We start from the raw sequence: 17,487 nt of genomic DNA, 5'->3' as shown, positions 1-17,487 counted from the left end.
TGATGGCTATCTTGGGTAACTGGTCATCTGGAGATCCACTTGGCATTATTTTGACTTCAGCATGGTGGTAGTGGACTAATCGTTCGCAACTTCGCCAAAGTGGGAGGATTCCACAGGGGCTCCATGCCTGGTTTGTTTCAAAATTAGCCCCTGGAATTTCTAAGCAAGCATACAGTAGATAAGCATACATGGTGCAAGGAAGTGCCTAGTGGAAAAGGAGGGAAACAGAGTCTGAAGTACATTTCAAGGCTATATTCTAAGAATAAAGAAAAAAAGTTTTAAAATGTGTTTCAAAGCTGAGATGCTCCGTTACACTTACAGGAACTAAAAAAAATTATAACAATATATAAAAATTTTTATATATTTTCTGAAATCCATATTCAAATCTTTTAACTTCTTTAAAAGATTTCATAAAAGTCAACATTCAATGAAAATTAAAATACTAATAAACTAAATTTTTTGCAAAATAGTCCCTATATAAAATTGAAATATTAAAACATAAAATGCTAATAAAACAAAACTAAGACACTAATAAAATATAGTGACCTAGATATCCAGAAAAAATAACTAGCAATCAAATATATCAGATCAACATTTTTAAAAAACCAATAATTTAGGACTTCAATGTAAACTGAAATATCTGCCTTGCTCTGGCACAGAGTATGCTAATATTACTAACCCAAACCACTCCATAACAGAATGGGCACATGATTAGCACATCATGTACAAACATCTGAACATGGTTTGGCTGAATATAGTTAGAGTCAAGTATATGTTCCAATTGTTGGCAAAAACTTATTTTTCCATTCCATGAGGTAACTTTACAAGTTCCAAGAAGAACCAAACCCATTATTCAGCAAATACATTTGGAAAAAGTAAAGTGTTCAGAAATTTGGCCTCAACTGCTGGGAGAGATCATGAAATACTTTCTGATGACAGCAGATGTTAGAACCCACAATCCTCAGTTGCATTCTGAAATTTATAAACTATTATTCCAAATCACAAGAAAAACACCTATACAGATACAACTTTACTAGGAGTAAATTTACGATCGCTGAGTCCTCAAAACCTCTAAAAACCATACATGCCTTCTACAACACTGAAATATTCAAAGAACACTGCTGTAGACGGTGTTACATCATTTTATGATAGAGGAAGAATAGTCAGGCAAGTCAAAAGTAAAGGCCGTACACATGAAAAGTAGTAAGTTCCTCTCATATTCATTTCAGGATATCCTGGATATGGGGCTACAAAACAATATTTATATTATAGACAACTGACAGGACCTTAAATGGGATCAGGAATCCCAGAGACACCACAAAGATGAGTAGTAACTAACTACTCTTTAGTTTGGTCTTTCAGTTTATAAAACTCTGGGGATTCTGAAATCAAAATTGAACTGTTATAGAACGTGAGTACAAGAACAAACAGCTCTAAAACAAAGTCACAATGTGGGAAGGTAAAAATGATCAGAAATACAGAGAGATTAGAGATGCAGACTTTTCCATCTACCCACCGACTTCATCTACCCATCCCAGACTGTTACTGCTAGTAAGTGCACTAGCATCCCACTTTCTGACCACAGCCTCCTGTCTTGTCACATCAGTCCTTGTAACTCTCCCACTCCTGCACTCCTCCCACCCATGGGACTACTAGCAGCTGTTCTCAAACCAGCTGGGCATGTTCCCACCTCAGGATCCATGCAGTTGCTGCTCCTCCCTTCACCCAGAATGTCTTTCACCCATACAGCTGCATGCTTTTCTGCTTTGTTCAGTTAGTCCCTACTTAAATAGAAACTTAACAGAGAGGCTTTCCCTAATCATCTTAAAGAAAATAACACTCTACACCCCTTCTATGACTATCTCCTGATCCTGCCTTATTTTTCTGCATAGCCCTTGTGACTACCTGACATATTTTTATTAACTTATTAGTTTATCATCTGTCTTTCCTCATAGAATGTAAACTTCATAAAAGTAGGGATAAAGATCCAGGTACTCATATATTTATTAAAAAAAATAAGTTTGGCCAGGCACGGTGGCTCATGTTTGTAATCCCAGCACTCTGGGAGGCTGATGGGCGGATCACAAGGGTCAGGAGTTTGAGATCAGCCTGGGCAATATGGTGAAACCCCACCTCTACTAAAAATACAAAAATTAGCCAGTCATGATGATGCACACCTGTAGTCCCAGCTACTCAGAAGGCTGAGGCAAAAGAACCGCTTGAACCTGGGAGGCAGAGGTTGCAGTGAGCCAAGATCATATCACTGCACTCTAGCCTGGGTAACAAAGTAAGACTCCATCTCAAAAAAAAAAAAAAAAAAAAAAAAAAAGAGTATGTTTTATGTATATAGGTGTTAAGTTATATGCAATAATATAATTGTTAGATTCTTTCCAAATCAGGGAAATGGAACTCGAAATTATCGTATACTAATTGTGATGGCTAATTTTATAGTTAACTTGAATAGACCATGACACTCAGGTTTCTGGACAAATATTATTCTAGATGTTTCTGGGGAGGTATTTTTTAGAAGAGACTAATATTTAAATTAGTACACTGAGTACAGCAGATGACCCTCCATAATGGGAGTGGGCCTCATCAAATCAGATGAATGAAAGCCTTAACAGAAAAAGACAGAGGTCCCCTCCTCTCCCAACAAGAAAGAATTCTACCTCTAGACTGCCTTTGGGCTCGAACTGCAACTACTTCCTGGAATCTCCACTCTGCCAACCTACCCTATAGATCATGGACTTACCAAGCCTCACAACTCTAAGAGCCAATTCCTTCAAATAAATCTCAACCTCTTTCTATATATACACATCCTATTGATTCTCCTTCTCTAGAGAACCCCAACTAATATACCAATACAATACAGAACTCCCTAACCTTTAAAACACATTTTTAAAGAATAAAGAATAAATACATATGGGTGCCCATATGTCTGTGTGTGAGCAAATGACTAAAAATAAATGGACCAAAATTAAAACAGTGTTCACTTATAGGCAGTGGCAGGTTTTGTGCATACTGCTGTGTTTCCAAATTTCTCCAAATAAACATCTATCATTAAAAACTTATAGCCAACAATAAAATATAAAGATAGAATATATGTAACATTAGATTTAAATGCACTGATTTGAAAATGTACATGCAAGTTAGATTCAGAACTTAAATTATAAAACAGTCTCACTGGGCTAAAAAAACCCAGTTTAAAGTTAAGTATGGTAGTAACTAAATACCTTTTAATTAACAGATACTTTTTCCAAACTGGAGATATTTTGTTAGTCTACTTTTAAAAATGATTTTTTTGCCAACTCAATAAATTATCTGTATTATACTATAAAAAAATGTTTAAAAGCTTCAGGATCAGTGTATTTTTTCTCCTTGGCAAAGTCTGGCTTTAAAGGTAAATACCATTTGAATTCAAAATATATATGCAGCTATATCACGTAATGGTGAGCACTCTGGACTCCAAAAACATGCAACTAGATGTAGAGTTGATCACCTATAAAAAGAAACCTGAAGGCTGGCTGTGGTGGCTCACGCCTGTAATCCTAGCACTTTGGGAGGCAGAGGCAGGTGAATCACCTGAGGTTGGGAGTTTGAGACCAGCCTGACCAACATGGAGGAATCTCATCTCTACGAAAAATACAAAATTAGCCGGGCATGGTGGCGCATGCCTATAATCCCAGCTACTCAGGAGGCTGAGGCAGGAGACTTGCTTGAACCCGGGAGGCGGAGGTTGTGGTGAGCTGATATTGCACGATTGTACTCCAGCCTGGGCAACAAGAGTGAAACTCTGATGAAAAATATTTTACATACACATTTTATTACTCTGAAGGTCTAATGTATGAACATATTAACATTAATGTAGCAGTAACATATGACCTTTTTTTCATTAGTTTTTATTTACCAAATAACTCCCAAAGTTGGCATTCTTTGATGTACATTTTTGCATTCACAAATATGAATCTATCATTTCAGTAAATGGGTTTCTATACTCTATATTTATTAAATAAAGCTGATATTTCAATATCCAAATTTAAGTATTATACATTCTAAATATTGTAAAATTTAAATATAGCTGCCTGTCCCTTATAATTTTCTAATGATAATTTAGTTCTGGAAATCAACTTACAACTTACAATAATATATTTGCAAGCTTCAACAACAAGCAGCCATTTTTATTCTCCGTATTATCTTCTCTGATCCAAACACTTTTAGAATCTCAACCATAAAAAATCAAATATATACTACAGAGTTGGCATATATTTTAGAGCTCTGACTGCTACATAAAAAGGGCCACAGTTCACTTAGCTCAGTTCCATCTGCAATAGATGTGTCAAAGATCTCTTCCTTGTTACCTATAGTAAATCCCAAAATACCTTAATTTCCCTTAACAACCTATTATGGCGCAGTCACCTATTCACTTACTTAAATACGTGTGTAATGTCTATTTTTCATCTTGAATTCTCTTTTGTAATGAGTTCCATAAATTACGTCCACAGTGTGAATAGTATGTTCATTTACCTGTTCTCCTCTCTTAAATTTAAAGAGTTGCCTTCTTAGTCTATTATCAAAAATTTGAAAGGTAAGTTCATGTTCTATCTCTCCATACTACTTGAGATTTTAGATTTCAGTTCTCTCCTGCTTTAGCCTGTCTTCCCTTATACAGCAGAGCTGTAAGATCCACTGAATCTTTCTCAAATTCTGCTCTATCTTTCTTGAAGTTATCTATCGGGACTATTAAAGGTAAATTTTAGTCTTTTGAGTCCAAAGATTCTATGGAAGTACTTCCTGTCTAAGCTATGCCCCCACCATCATCCCTCCCAGTATCAACCAGAGCAGTTCTGCTTGTATCCATCTTATCATCTTATATTCTTGATAGAAGCCTTCATATACAAAAATAATAAAAAATGTGAAAACTATTGATTTAGTAAGGATGACAGACTGTTCAGCATTTTGTTTTTAGTCTTTGTAAGACTTTTTTGTAATCCATTGGCAATTCCTGGCCTATATGGTTTGTATCTGGTAGCCAGGTGTTGTGGTAGTTTCTGGTGTAGTCCCAGATACTATAGACTTGAGCCCAGGAGTTCAGGCCGCAGTGAACCATGATTATGCCAATGAACTCCAGCCTAGGGGACAAGCTCAAAAAAGAAAAAGAAAAGAAGTTTAATATTTAGGAAGGCAGACAAGTTATAAATATGTCTTCCTGTGTCCTCACTACACCTCAATGATGGCTGAATTTTCTTGAAGAAGGGCAAAGCTTTCCTTGACTGTAGCAAGGATAGGGTTTAAATATCAGGAGAAAGGTAACTTATTAAGGTAAATCAACAATAACTGAAAGTAGTTACTAACAGATCTTTTTCTTATGAGGAAGAAGTTGAGGAGTAGAAAGGATCTAATGGATAAATAAATACCTTAGAGGAGGATAAGAGAATATGAACAACAGGTAGGAGAGGATCAACATTACCTAAAACATGATTTTAAAACCATGCTTACATAAAGATAAAAGCCTGATATTTTAAAATATATACTGAGGCTTAAAATAAAGTACTAAGATGGCAAGTATGAATAATATGACCTCTTGGAGTTGCCTACTATAAATTCAATGGGCTGGAAACGAAGAGTTCTGAGTCCTGACGTGCTATTGATTAACTGAGTGACCTTAGGAGTGAACCATTCATCTTTTTTTTTTTTTTTTTTGAGACGAAGTCTAACTATGTAGCTCAGGCTGGTCTCAAACTCCTGGACTCAGTCTATCTTCCAGCTTCAAGTAGCTAGGATTCCAGATATGGACCACCATACGTGTAAGAGCTCTTATTCTTGTTGGTGTTCGGTTACTTCATCTGAGAAATGAGAAGTTTAGACTAGATGATTTCTAACTTTGCCAAACCCAGGCTACCTTACCTGTGAGATCAGTTCCTTCTGGGAATAAGAGGAGTTGAAGTGGTTCGCGGATATCACAAAAGTAATCAATCATGTCTTCAAAATGGCTCTTGTCATCCTTCCATTTCCTGTGAATGAAGATATAGGCAGCAGCCTGCATGGCCCAACCTAGAATCAATTTAACAAGTATTTACATACAATTTTATTGCCAATATCCATATATTAATAAATATAATATTTTAGTTTTCTGGTTTTACTATAAATTATTTACTATCATAAACATCTCATGATATACCATAAATTCAGCACTTATCTTGGGTTAAATAACTAACACATACACACACACACACACACACACACACACACACAAGAGAATACCCTCAAAGCAATTTGGTAATCCTGAGGTTTGCAAAACTCTCAAAATTATCTTTTCAAGCCAAAACTAGCTATTAAAATATTAAGAAAAAAAATTTCCTTAGTATTTATCACAAACTTATCCAAAATTTTAACAATCCTAACTAAGCAGATATTTTAACTAAGATACCTACAAGAGATAAAAGAACATATGTTGCCAGCTTACAAAGCAGTAAGTAAAGGACTTGTCAAGTATATAAGAAGCATTCTCTTTAATGTTTTCCTTCTAATACTACTCAGTCTCTAAATGCAACTGCTATTTTCACTATTAGTCACTTTCTATTTCATTGAAAAAACTAGGAAAATTGTGAATGTTACTAGACACATTAATCAGAGTGTACACTGTGACTACATTCCTTTTCTCTAGGGCAAATCACCCTTGCTCCTTGAAGAGGGAGCCCTAAGCTTCCATGTTTCAGATGACCAGCCATCTCTCCCTGGCCACAATAACTAGAACTACTATGGTAGATACTTAACTGAGGCTGCCAATCCAACAGTCTGTCCAATAGCCCACAGAGCATGAAAAGCTTGGGCAAACACAGTAAATATCTAGGCCAACCAAATGTTCCCCCTCAGAAATTTCACCTAGGACCACAGAGAACCCAGACGAGTTGGTAGGATACAGTAAAATGGACAGACCAACAAGCAGAGGGGCTAAGGCAGGATAAAAACAGCATATAAGAGGCCAGGAGCTGTAGCTCATGCCTGTAATCCCAGCACTTAGGGAGGCCAAAGCAGGTGAATCACCTGAGCTCAGGAGTTCGAGACCAGCCTGGCCAACATGGTGAAACCCCATCTCTACTAAAAATACAAAAAATTAGCCAGGAATGGTGGTGGGTGCCTGCAATCCCAGCTACTCAGGAGGCTGAGGCAGGAGAATCACGTGAACCCGGGAGGCAGAGGTTGTAGTGAGCCCAGATCGTGCCACTGTACTCCAGCCTGGGCAACAAGAGCAAAACTCCATCTCAAAAAAAAAAAAGCATATGAGAGTGAAGGGCAAAAGCTCCAGATCCTGGGAGACAGTTTTAATCTCCACAAGTCCTGGCCAGTCTATGGATTTACCTCTTGGCTATCCATGAGAATTCACCTCTCTTCCTGCCATGCAGGAGTAGAGGAATAATAAACTCTCATTATTTCAGCTGGTGTTCCTTGCAAACAAAGAACCAACTAAGACAATAGCTATCATCATTTGGTAAATACAGAAGTACCCTGAGAATACATAAAAATAATCATTAAATTATTTACCAATGATTAAACACACAGCCAGGCATGGTGGATCATGCCTGTAATCCCAGAACTTTGGAAGGCTGAGGCAGGTGGATCACCTGAGGTCAGGAGTTTAAGACCAGTCTGGCCAACATGATGAAACCCCGTCTCTACAAAAATTAGCTGGGCATGATGGTGGCTGCCTGTAATCCCAGCTACTCGGGAGGCTGAGGTGGGAGAGTTGCTTGAACCGGGAGGCGGAGATTGCAGTGATATGAGACTGCACCACTGCACTCCAGCCACACAACAACACAGCTGGGTGGCAGAGCAAAACTCCGTCTCAAAAAAATAAAAAATAAAATAAATAATAAACATACAAACACACAAACACACACACACACACACACACACACACACTCGCACTTTATTTGGCTTGGGTAAGTCCAAACTAGAATATTGTATTTCACAGATATAAATAAGCATGTACAAAAAAATTCACTTCAGTATACAGGTCTTGCTGATAAGCATCCAGTTAATAGTCACTATAACGTCAGTCTCATCCACCAATATTGGACGTGACCCCACACTGCCCCCTCACACACGTCTGTCCTTCATCGAAGGACACGTAGGCCAACAGAGCAATGTGTGTAAGCAGTATACCTCTGGAGTGAAACCACCACAAGCCAGCTATTCACCCTTCAGACCCAAATGTAAAATGAGCACAATGCAACAGTATTTACCTGAGGGGGAATGGCGTGAGAAACAAATAAGATTCTTTAGCACAGAGCATTCAACAAGTAGGTATTATTGTTATAATTAACAAGTTACAATAATATCAAGAATATTACATCAAGGATTGTAAAATGTAACAAAAGAGTTCCTATTCACAATACTAAACAAAAATGTGCAGAAATAAACCTAATTAACTTGCAGGAGCCACATGAAAACAATTACTTAACTAGAAAGAGATGGAGAGATTATACAATGTGTTTGAACGGAACCAGTATTGCCAATGGTCTCCAATGAAAATATAAATAGCCTGAGGGGATGTGAGAATTTGGCTATCAGACAAAGCCAAAAATTAAATAAGGCTACAGATGATCTATAATAATAAAAAAGTGAGAATATTCAAGATAACTTTGCAATAGAATAATAAGCAGGAAAGACGTGAACCATCAAACAAGTGTATTATGAAGCAACAATGATTAAATCAGAAGTACACCTACAAAAATGCCAGACTTAGATAAAAGTCCTTGAATATGTTAAGGATTTGGTATATAATAATGACAGAATTTCAGATAAGTGGGTAATGAATGAGTTGGTGTTTTTTAAACATTTTTATAGAGATATAACTTACTTGAAGTGTGCAGACAGTAAGTATATAGGTATAGAGCTTAATAAATTATCTCATACACATCTATGTCTGGTTATCACCCTATTAAGATAATTGAACATTTCTAAAATCCCCAAATGTTCCCATGTGTCCCATTCCCAGTCAGTATTTCCCCTCCCAAAAGGAAACCACTGCTCCAACTGCTAATACCATAAATCATATAAGTAGAATCACATAGTATATATTCTTATATATTTTGCTTCTTATGCTCAATATTTTGTCTATCAGATTCATCTATGTTGTTGTGTGGCAGTATTTTCTTCTTTACAATGCCAGTATCAATATAATTGCTGGTGTCAACTATATAAATATACCACTGTGTACCAATATACAGTTTATTTATACTTTTGATGAAGATTCCTTGTCTATTAGGAATAAAGCTAATACAGATAATCTTGTACCTGTATTTTGTTGAACATGAACACCCAATTCTGTTGAATAGATAACCAGTGGTAAAACTGCTGCCGCTGCCTCATACGGTTTATGTCTGTTCAGCTTTAGTAGATAGCACCAGTTCTTCAAAGTGATGATACCAACTGACACTCCCACCAGAAATGTATGATCCTTCCAATTGCTCTATCTGTATCTTCCCCAACACTTAATCTTACAAGTTCTTTTCATTTTAGCCATTAGAATTCATGTGTAGTTCTTATTCGCATTTCCTGCATAATAATGCTGAGCACTTTTTCATATTCCAATTAGTCATTCAGATTTCTTCTTTGTGAAGTACCTCTTCAAACCTTTCGTTCATTTTTTAAATTGGTTTGTCTGTCTTTTTTTTTTAGTAGCTTTTAGGATACAAAGTTCATCAGGTATAAACACAGACACACACATACACATATACAGAATATAAATATATAATCTTCTCCATGTACTTGGTATTTTCTGTATCCCACTTGAGGAATCTCTGCCTATCCCAAACTCATTAGGACATTATTCCATGTGTTTTTCTATTAGCTTTACTGTTTTAACTTTCACACTTCAGTTTATGATTGATCCATTTCAAATGAATTTTTGTGGATTATGTGAAGCAGAGGTTAAAATTTTTTGTTTTCTGAATGGATATTCAATTGGCCAGTAGCAATTATTTAAAAGGCCAAGAGATTATTAATTTAAATAAAACATTTAAAAAGCATAATACATGTACTGTAAAACAAAAAAGTCAAATAATACAAATGTAAGCAGACTAAAACATGAAAATACTGTTTTATTACCACTTCCTTCAATCCTATTCTACCAGTCATAATCTCTTTCTGGTAATCATGATTAAAAATTTGATGTGGACCTGACACGGTGGCTCAAGCCTATAATCCTAGCACTTTGAGAGGCCAAGGTGGGTGGATCACTTGAGGTCAGAAGTTTGAGACCAGCCTGGCCAACATGGTGAAACCTCGTCTCTACTAAAAATACAAAAACTAGCTGGGAATGATAGCACACGCCTGTAATCCCAGCTACTTGCTGAGGCAATAGAATCTCTTGAACCTGGGAGGCAGAGGTTGCAATGAGCTGAGATTATGTCACTGCACTCCAGCCTAGGTGACAAGAGCAAAACTCCATCTAAAAAAAAAATTGATATGAATTCTTCTACCCTTGAAAATTTGTTACATATATGATTGGTGCTTTTAAAAAAAACACGTTAGTTCCAGTTAAGACTAGTCATTCATACACACACACACACACACACACACACACACACACACGATCATACCTTCTACACTGTCCTACAATGTGTTTAGTTCATTGACCATGTCTATACATATGGAACTACTTCATTTTATAAACAACTGCATTGTATTCTCTAGTAACAATTCTCAAATCAGTTTTCTTTTTAATTTTCCAAACTTGTATGAACTGAGTTTTTTGAAATACAATGAGTTACTAGAAAAATAATCTCACACATGGATGTCGTAACAATGTCATATTATTATAACAGTTTCTAAATACTTATTCTATTTCTGTTCTTTTCTTATTGTAGAATTTTAACAGTTTGCTGACTGGTACTGTTGTAGAAATCATACTTTAATAGTGCTGCTCTACGGAAGAGATACACCCTAATTATCTAGTACCTTGTTATCATTTAGGCTATACCCTGAGAATTTCTTGTCTTTATGATAAAAGTTTATGCTGTTCTCATTTATTGGGATAACTTTTCTTTTCCTAACATCTCATTTTACGTTTCCTGTTTGTTATACTCCCTTGTGGTTTTTGCTTCCCCTACCCTAGTCCATTTTTCTCCCATTTTCTGTCTTAGTTGAAATTAATTTTCTTTATTCCCTCCCTTTATTCTCTAACGGGGAAGGAAGCAAACTATGGCCCATGGACCAAATCCACTCTGCTGCCTGTCTCTGCATGTATGGCCCACAAGAAGAATGTTTTTGTGATATGAAAACATTACATGAAATTAAAGTTTTAGTGCTTTTTTATAAATAAGGTTTTATTGGCATTCAGCCATACCTACTTGTTTACGTGTATTGCCTATGGCTGCTTCATTGTTACAGTGACAGAGGAAATAGGTACAACAGAGATAGTTGGGTTCACAACCTAAAATATTTATTACCTAGTCCCTTACAGATGTAGTTTATTGGCCCCTGTTGTAGTGGTTTGGAAACTGTATACCCCACTTTCTTCTTTTAGAATTTGCCCTTAAAATTTTTTCACCCTTCCATTTTTGACAAATGTATTTAAAAATCTAATTCTACCAACATTGGGTTAATAACCCCCAAACAAAAAAGCATGCCCTCAATTCTACCACTAATTAAATTAAAAGAATTTAGTTTAGGGCCGGGCGCGGTGGCTCAAGCCTGTAATCCCAGCACTTTGGGAGGCCGAGGCGGGTGGATCACGAGGTCAAGAGATCGAGACCATCCTGGTCAACATGGTGAAACCCCGTCTATACTAATACAAAAAATTAGCTGGGCACGGTGGCGCGTGCCTGTAATCCCAGCTACTCAGGAGGCTGAGGCAGGAGAATTGCCTGAACCCAGGAGGCGGAGGTTGCGGTGAGCCGAGATCGCGCCATTGCACTCCAGCCTGGGTAACAAGAGCGAAACTCCGTCTCAAAAAAAAAAAAAAAGAATTTAGTTTAAATTTAAATTTCTTAAAATAGTAAGGATAAAAAGGATATGCTTTCCTCTTGCCTTTCTTACAAGATTTGTAGAAATCACCAACAGTTGCAAAAAAATACTATTATACTGCAAAAGCAATTATATAATAATTGCTAGAATTATTATTATTACTAATACATTCCTTAAACTTGACAAAAACTTTTTTTATTATTTACATTTGATGGTAAGTTTGCTGGCTTCTTCGCTAATCATTTTTTCTTGTTGCCTACATCTTTCTGTTAGTTTTCCTCAAAATAATTCATTTTTAAAAATGTTTGAGTCTTTGCATTCCTGAAATGTATTTGTTTTGTTCTCAATTTTAGAAGCTAGTTTGGCTAAAAACAGAATTTTGAGGTTCTAAATCATTTTCCCCTCAGAATATCAAAGCTATTTTCTGTAGCCTTCTATCACTGAATATAGCTACTAAGAAATCCAGCTATATAAATGTGTACAGATAACAAAGTTTTCCTAACTGGATGCTTTATTTCTTTCCCTTGGAAGCTTTTATAATTTCCTCTTTACCCATAGTTTTATAGAAACTCATCAGTGTTAGTCTAGGTATGGAACTTTTTTCATTAATTCTGCTTAGCACTTGGTAAACTCTTCCAATGTTTTAGTCTTTCTTTAATATCAAAAACATTTCTTCCATTTGAGAAAATATATACTTTTTCTCTTCATTCTCTCATATTTTCATCTGGAAGTTCTGTTAGATATCAAAACTTCTGTATATCTCCTCTCATACTTTTTATTTCTTTGCCATTTGACAAGTGTAAGGATAATCCCTCAGCTTGATCATCTAACTCACTAATTTGTCAGCTACACCTGTCCTACCAATTGAGTTTATTTCAAAAATCATATTCTTAATCTTCAAGATTTGCAATTGGTCCTTTTTTTTGTAGCAGCCATTTTTAGGAACAAATTGTGTAATTATAGTAAAAATGTTTACTCAGTGCTTACTCTATGTTTAATATTGTTCCAAGCATTTCTCATTAATTCAATTAATTCTCAAGGCAACCTTATGAATTAAGTAAAATTTTTACCCCTCTTTTATGGACGTATAAACTAGAGACACTGAGATCTAAAGACATGGTGAGTGGTAAAACCACATTTCAAACACAGGCAGTCTGACACGAAATTTGATGTTATTTCTGCATATATACTTGAATCTTTCCACAGGTATTAATTACACATAGTTTAAATTCTCCTCAGAGAATTATTTATTCCTCAGAGATTAGATTTTCCATTTTTTAGTATTAGATACTGTTTCTGTTTTTTCCTTAAATGTTTACTAATTCTGCAGAGTCTCATATTTGTAAAGGATATTCTAGACTGAACAATGCTGACAGGTCGAATGTATTTCTGCATTCCAACTGAGAATACCTCTTGCTCCCCATATGGTAAGGAAATGGTAGCAATATCCATGAGGTTTTGCTATAAAACTTTTCTAATATTTTGTTATATCTTCTAGAAACTTCACGTCAATGTTTCTGAATCTCTTTTACTTCCTTTAGCTTAATTTTTTTTCTTTTTTCCCCATTAAAAAAAAAAAAAAATCACAAAAATACCTGGCAAGGTTTTTGGTTTTTTTTCTATTTCATTGTCATCAATGCAAATTTTATCCATGTTTAAAGTATTACTCAGATTTTTCTTAACGTTGAGATCCTCAAAAAACACATTTTTATGACATTTATTTCATATTTCTATGAGCTAATGATAGTGCAACCTGTATCCTTAAAATTAGCATATATAATTTGTCTTTTTCATACTTTGCCACTGCAGGATATTCTGTCTTTAACCTGAATTTCTCAGACGAGGGTCTGGCAGGTTTATAAAGATAGAATCTGTATATACTGGCATAGCTCCACTACCGCTATCTTCTTTCTAAAACCTCATTTATGTTATCAGCATTGCCTTCTCAAAGCAGATGTAAGTAATCCCTGGGCTTACTCCATTGTCCAAACCTAGCCCATCATTTTAGAACCTAATTTTGACTTCTTTTTTTTTTTGAGATGGAGTTTCGCTCTCGTTACCCAGGCTGGAGTGCAATGGCGCGATCTCGACTCACCGCAACCTCTGCCTCCTGGGTTCAGGCAATCCTCCTGCCTCAGCTTCCTGAGTAGCTGGGATTACAGGCACATGCCACCATGCCCAGCTAATTTTTTGTATTTTTAGTAGAGACGGGGTTTCACCATGTTGACCAGGATGGTCTCGATTAATTTTGACTTATATTCCCTTTTTATCAAGTTTTAGAGTGGTGTAGGGGGAGAAAGAAATATTTACATGATCTTATATTTTGGCATTATGCATTCTTAATAAAAAGTAACCCTAAGCCTTTTCACAACTTTTTTTTTCATTTCAGTGTAGATGAATATAGTTAAGGAAATAACAAAAACATCTACCTAATGCATAAGTGAATCTCAACAATAAAGTAAAATTTATCACTGTTGTCCTTCTATTAACTCAATATGGTATCTACTATGGCACTATGAATATTACACCAGAAACAAAAAGCAAGGTGGAAGAGAGATCGACAGCTTCTCCTTCAACATTATTTTAAATCCTGAATCAAGGATGTGGATGCAACCAAGGAAATGCTACCCATAGGCCTCTATTAAATGAGAATGAACAATAGGAATAGATGTAAATTTTATATAAACTTTTATCACAAAGATCATAAGAAAATGCTGTATTTCCTGAGTGTGTACTTGTCCATAACAATAGTTGTTATACAAATAAATCAGGGAATTAAGTAATAACTAATTATATTTTTCAGAATTTCAACTTCTGTTAGGGTGCTAAATGCTAGATAGACAATGTTAGAGAAGATCTATCTTTTCTGAACTCACATTACAAACTGGGTAACACTCTCCACATCCCTCTTCTAAGATGATTAATTTCCATGAAGGCTTTTAAAAACTCTGATGAGAGGCAATTTTATGACCTTTTTGCAGCAATAATCCTGTTGTAGTATGCCTGTATCATTAGGTTTCAAATGTGACTGTGCTGAAAATACAAGATAGAAATCAAAGTATAAAATATGAGCAAGTAATAACTGCATAATATTCTAACAAACTTAATTCTTGATATAATTTAAAACTTGAAACACCAAAAAGTGGAGAGAAACCAGCCATACTACAAATTTCACTAGATTCCACAAACATAATCATATATGCCTACAGACAGTAAAAAATCTTGCTTGACACTGAGGCTTCTTGGTTATGATTACAATTTTGGAGTTCATGTTAACATGAGACCAAACTCATCTTTTATATTGTATGAGATTGGAAATTTGACCAATTTTCTAAATGAGCTGTTATGTGAGCTATTTCTTCCTGTTGCAAAACTGATTCCTAAGTATGTTACTTGAGAGGACCTATAATCAAAGATATCCCAGGAGCAATTAACTTATGGTATGGAAAAATAATTATCTCCCAAAGATGTCCACATCTTAATTCCTGAAACTGTAAATGCATAGTGTTATGTGGCAAAGGGTAATTAAGGTTGCTAATCGGATGAATTTAAGGTAGTGAGATTAGCCTAGATTATTCTGGTGAGCCTGCTGTAATCATGTGTCATTAAAGGTAAGAGAGAAATCTCATAAATATATATAACTACTATGTACCTACAAAAATTAAATTTTTTTAAGTGGAGGAGGGAGGCACAAGATGACTTAGTACTTATGTGAGAAGGACTCAATCAGTCAATGCTGGCTTTGAAGATGGAGGAAGGGACCACAAGCCAAGAAATGTAGGCATCCATTAAAAGCTAGTAAAGGCTAGGAAACAGATCCCATACCAATCCTACAGGAAAAAACAGTCCTGCCAATGCCTTGATTTTAGCCCAGTAGGATCCACATCAGACTTCTGACCTCTAAAACAGTAATATAATAAATAGTGTCCTTTAAACCACTCTATTTGTAGTATAAACAGCAAAGGAAACTAATAAAGAGCATAAGTGCCTAGATTTTAGTTTCTCACACCATTCTTCAGAAAAAAAAAAAAGGATCTAAGGCTCCTTAGAGAAATGCTGAGTCTAGGCATGGGGCAAGGAAAAATACAAGATGAACCTGGAGAATAAAGTGCCAATAAGTGGTTAAAAGAAAAAAGATGGTAGTATGTCAAAAGGACACAAGAGTCAACCCTCAAGAACTCCCTGGCTGGGCTCTGTGGCTCATGCCTATAATCTCAGCACTTTGAGAAGCCGAGGCAGGAGGATGGCTTGAGCCCAGAAGTTCAAGACCATCCTGGGCAACATAGCGAGGACCCTCCCCCACTTCTCTATTTATTTTAAATTAGCCAGGCATGGTGGCATGTACCTGTAGTCCCAGCTATTCAGGAGGCTGAGGCAGAAGGATTGCTTGAGCCGAGGAGGTCAAGAATGCAGTGAGCTGTGAATGCACAACTGCATACCAGCCTGGACGACAGAGCAAGACCCTGTCTCACAAAAAGAAAACTCCTAATGGCCAAAGCTGGCCATTACTTTCAGTGGCAAAATAATGATAGTATCAGATTATAATCTAAAGAATAAAATAAGTATGGATGAGCCCATATTGATATAATTAAATCACTAATTAAATAAATGGGGAGTCGGGACAAATTTTTTCCACAGAAGTATGAATAATATACATAAATACTCTGCACTCCAGGAGGTGGAGCTTCATTCCTTTCCCCCAACAGCCAGCCTTTGAGTGTGGGCTGTGCTTAGTGGATAGAGTATGTAAAGGGGAAAACAGTTAACTTTGCAGTGGAGAAACCTGACAGATACCACCTTAACCAAGTGATTAAGATTAGCATCACCAGTGATAAGTCATGTTGATATCATGAACCTCTCTGATATGAGAAGGGCACTTCACCTCTGCAATATTCTTCCCCGAAGCCTACAGCTTTAGTTTAATCATTAGAAAACATCAGACAAACCCAAACTGAGGAACATTCTACAAAATGTCCAAACATTACTTTTCAAAGCCACCATGAAAAGCAAGAAAAGACTATCACAAAACAAAGGAAGACTGTAGAGATATAATGACTAAAACCAAGGTGGTATTCTCAATTGGATCCTAGAACCACAAAAGGACATTAATGGAAAAACTGGTGAAATCTGAATAAAGTCCATTGTTAATAGTACTATACCAAAACTAACCTCTTGTTTTGACAGATATACCACATAAGATGTTAACAAGCTGGGTGAAAAAGATAGGAAAATTCTCTGTACTGTTTTTGCAAATTTTCAATAAATCTAAAATGATTCCATATAAAAAGTTTACTTTAGAACATCTATCTGTTGATGCAAACTTCTGCTTGACTAAAACATACACAAATAATGGCCATTTTCCATTCTGAAATCAAGACCTAAATAATCTTACTTGGAACTCATTTACTATACCATATTACTTAGTTGTAATAATTGAAGATTATCAGCAACAACATTTCTAAAGATACAGTTTTGACACTATTTTCATTGTGAAAGAACATTTTAAATTCTTGGCTA

The 17,487-nt window shown here is 35.9% G+C and overlaps 1 protein-coding gene across 5 annotated transcripts in view; it reads right to left on the bottom strand.

Annotated features, from left to right (window-relative positions):
- LCLAT1 (lysocardiolipin acyltransferase 1) overlaps window positions 1-17,487 on the bottom strand; it is a 201,072-nt gene that overhangs the window by 88,284 nt on the left and 95,301 nt on the right. For all 5 annotated transcript variants that reach the window (XM_012475503.2, XM_012475500.3, XM_012475499.2 and 2 more), the window contains one exon: window positions 5,905-6,051. In XM_012475503.2, coding sequence (XP_012330926.1) covers window positions 5,905-6,051 — 147 coding nt within the window. The remainder of the gene's footprint in view (window positions 1-5,904; window positions 6,052-17,487) is intronic.

Source organism: Aotus nancymaae, unplaced genomic scaffold, assembly GCF_030222135.1.
Source record: "Aotus nancymaae isolate 86718 unplaced genomic scaffold, 86718_ANA_hifiasm-v0.15.2.pri h1tg000057l, whole genome shotgun sequence".
Classification (NCBI taxonomy): Eukaryota; Metazoa; Chordata; class Mammalia; order Primates; family Aotidae; genus Aotus; species Aotus nancymaae.
The sequence above is the reverse complement of the archived record's forward strand: the minus strand, read 5'-3'. Positions and strand labels throughout refer to the sequence as shown.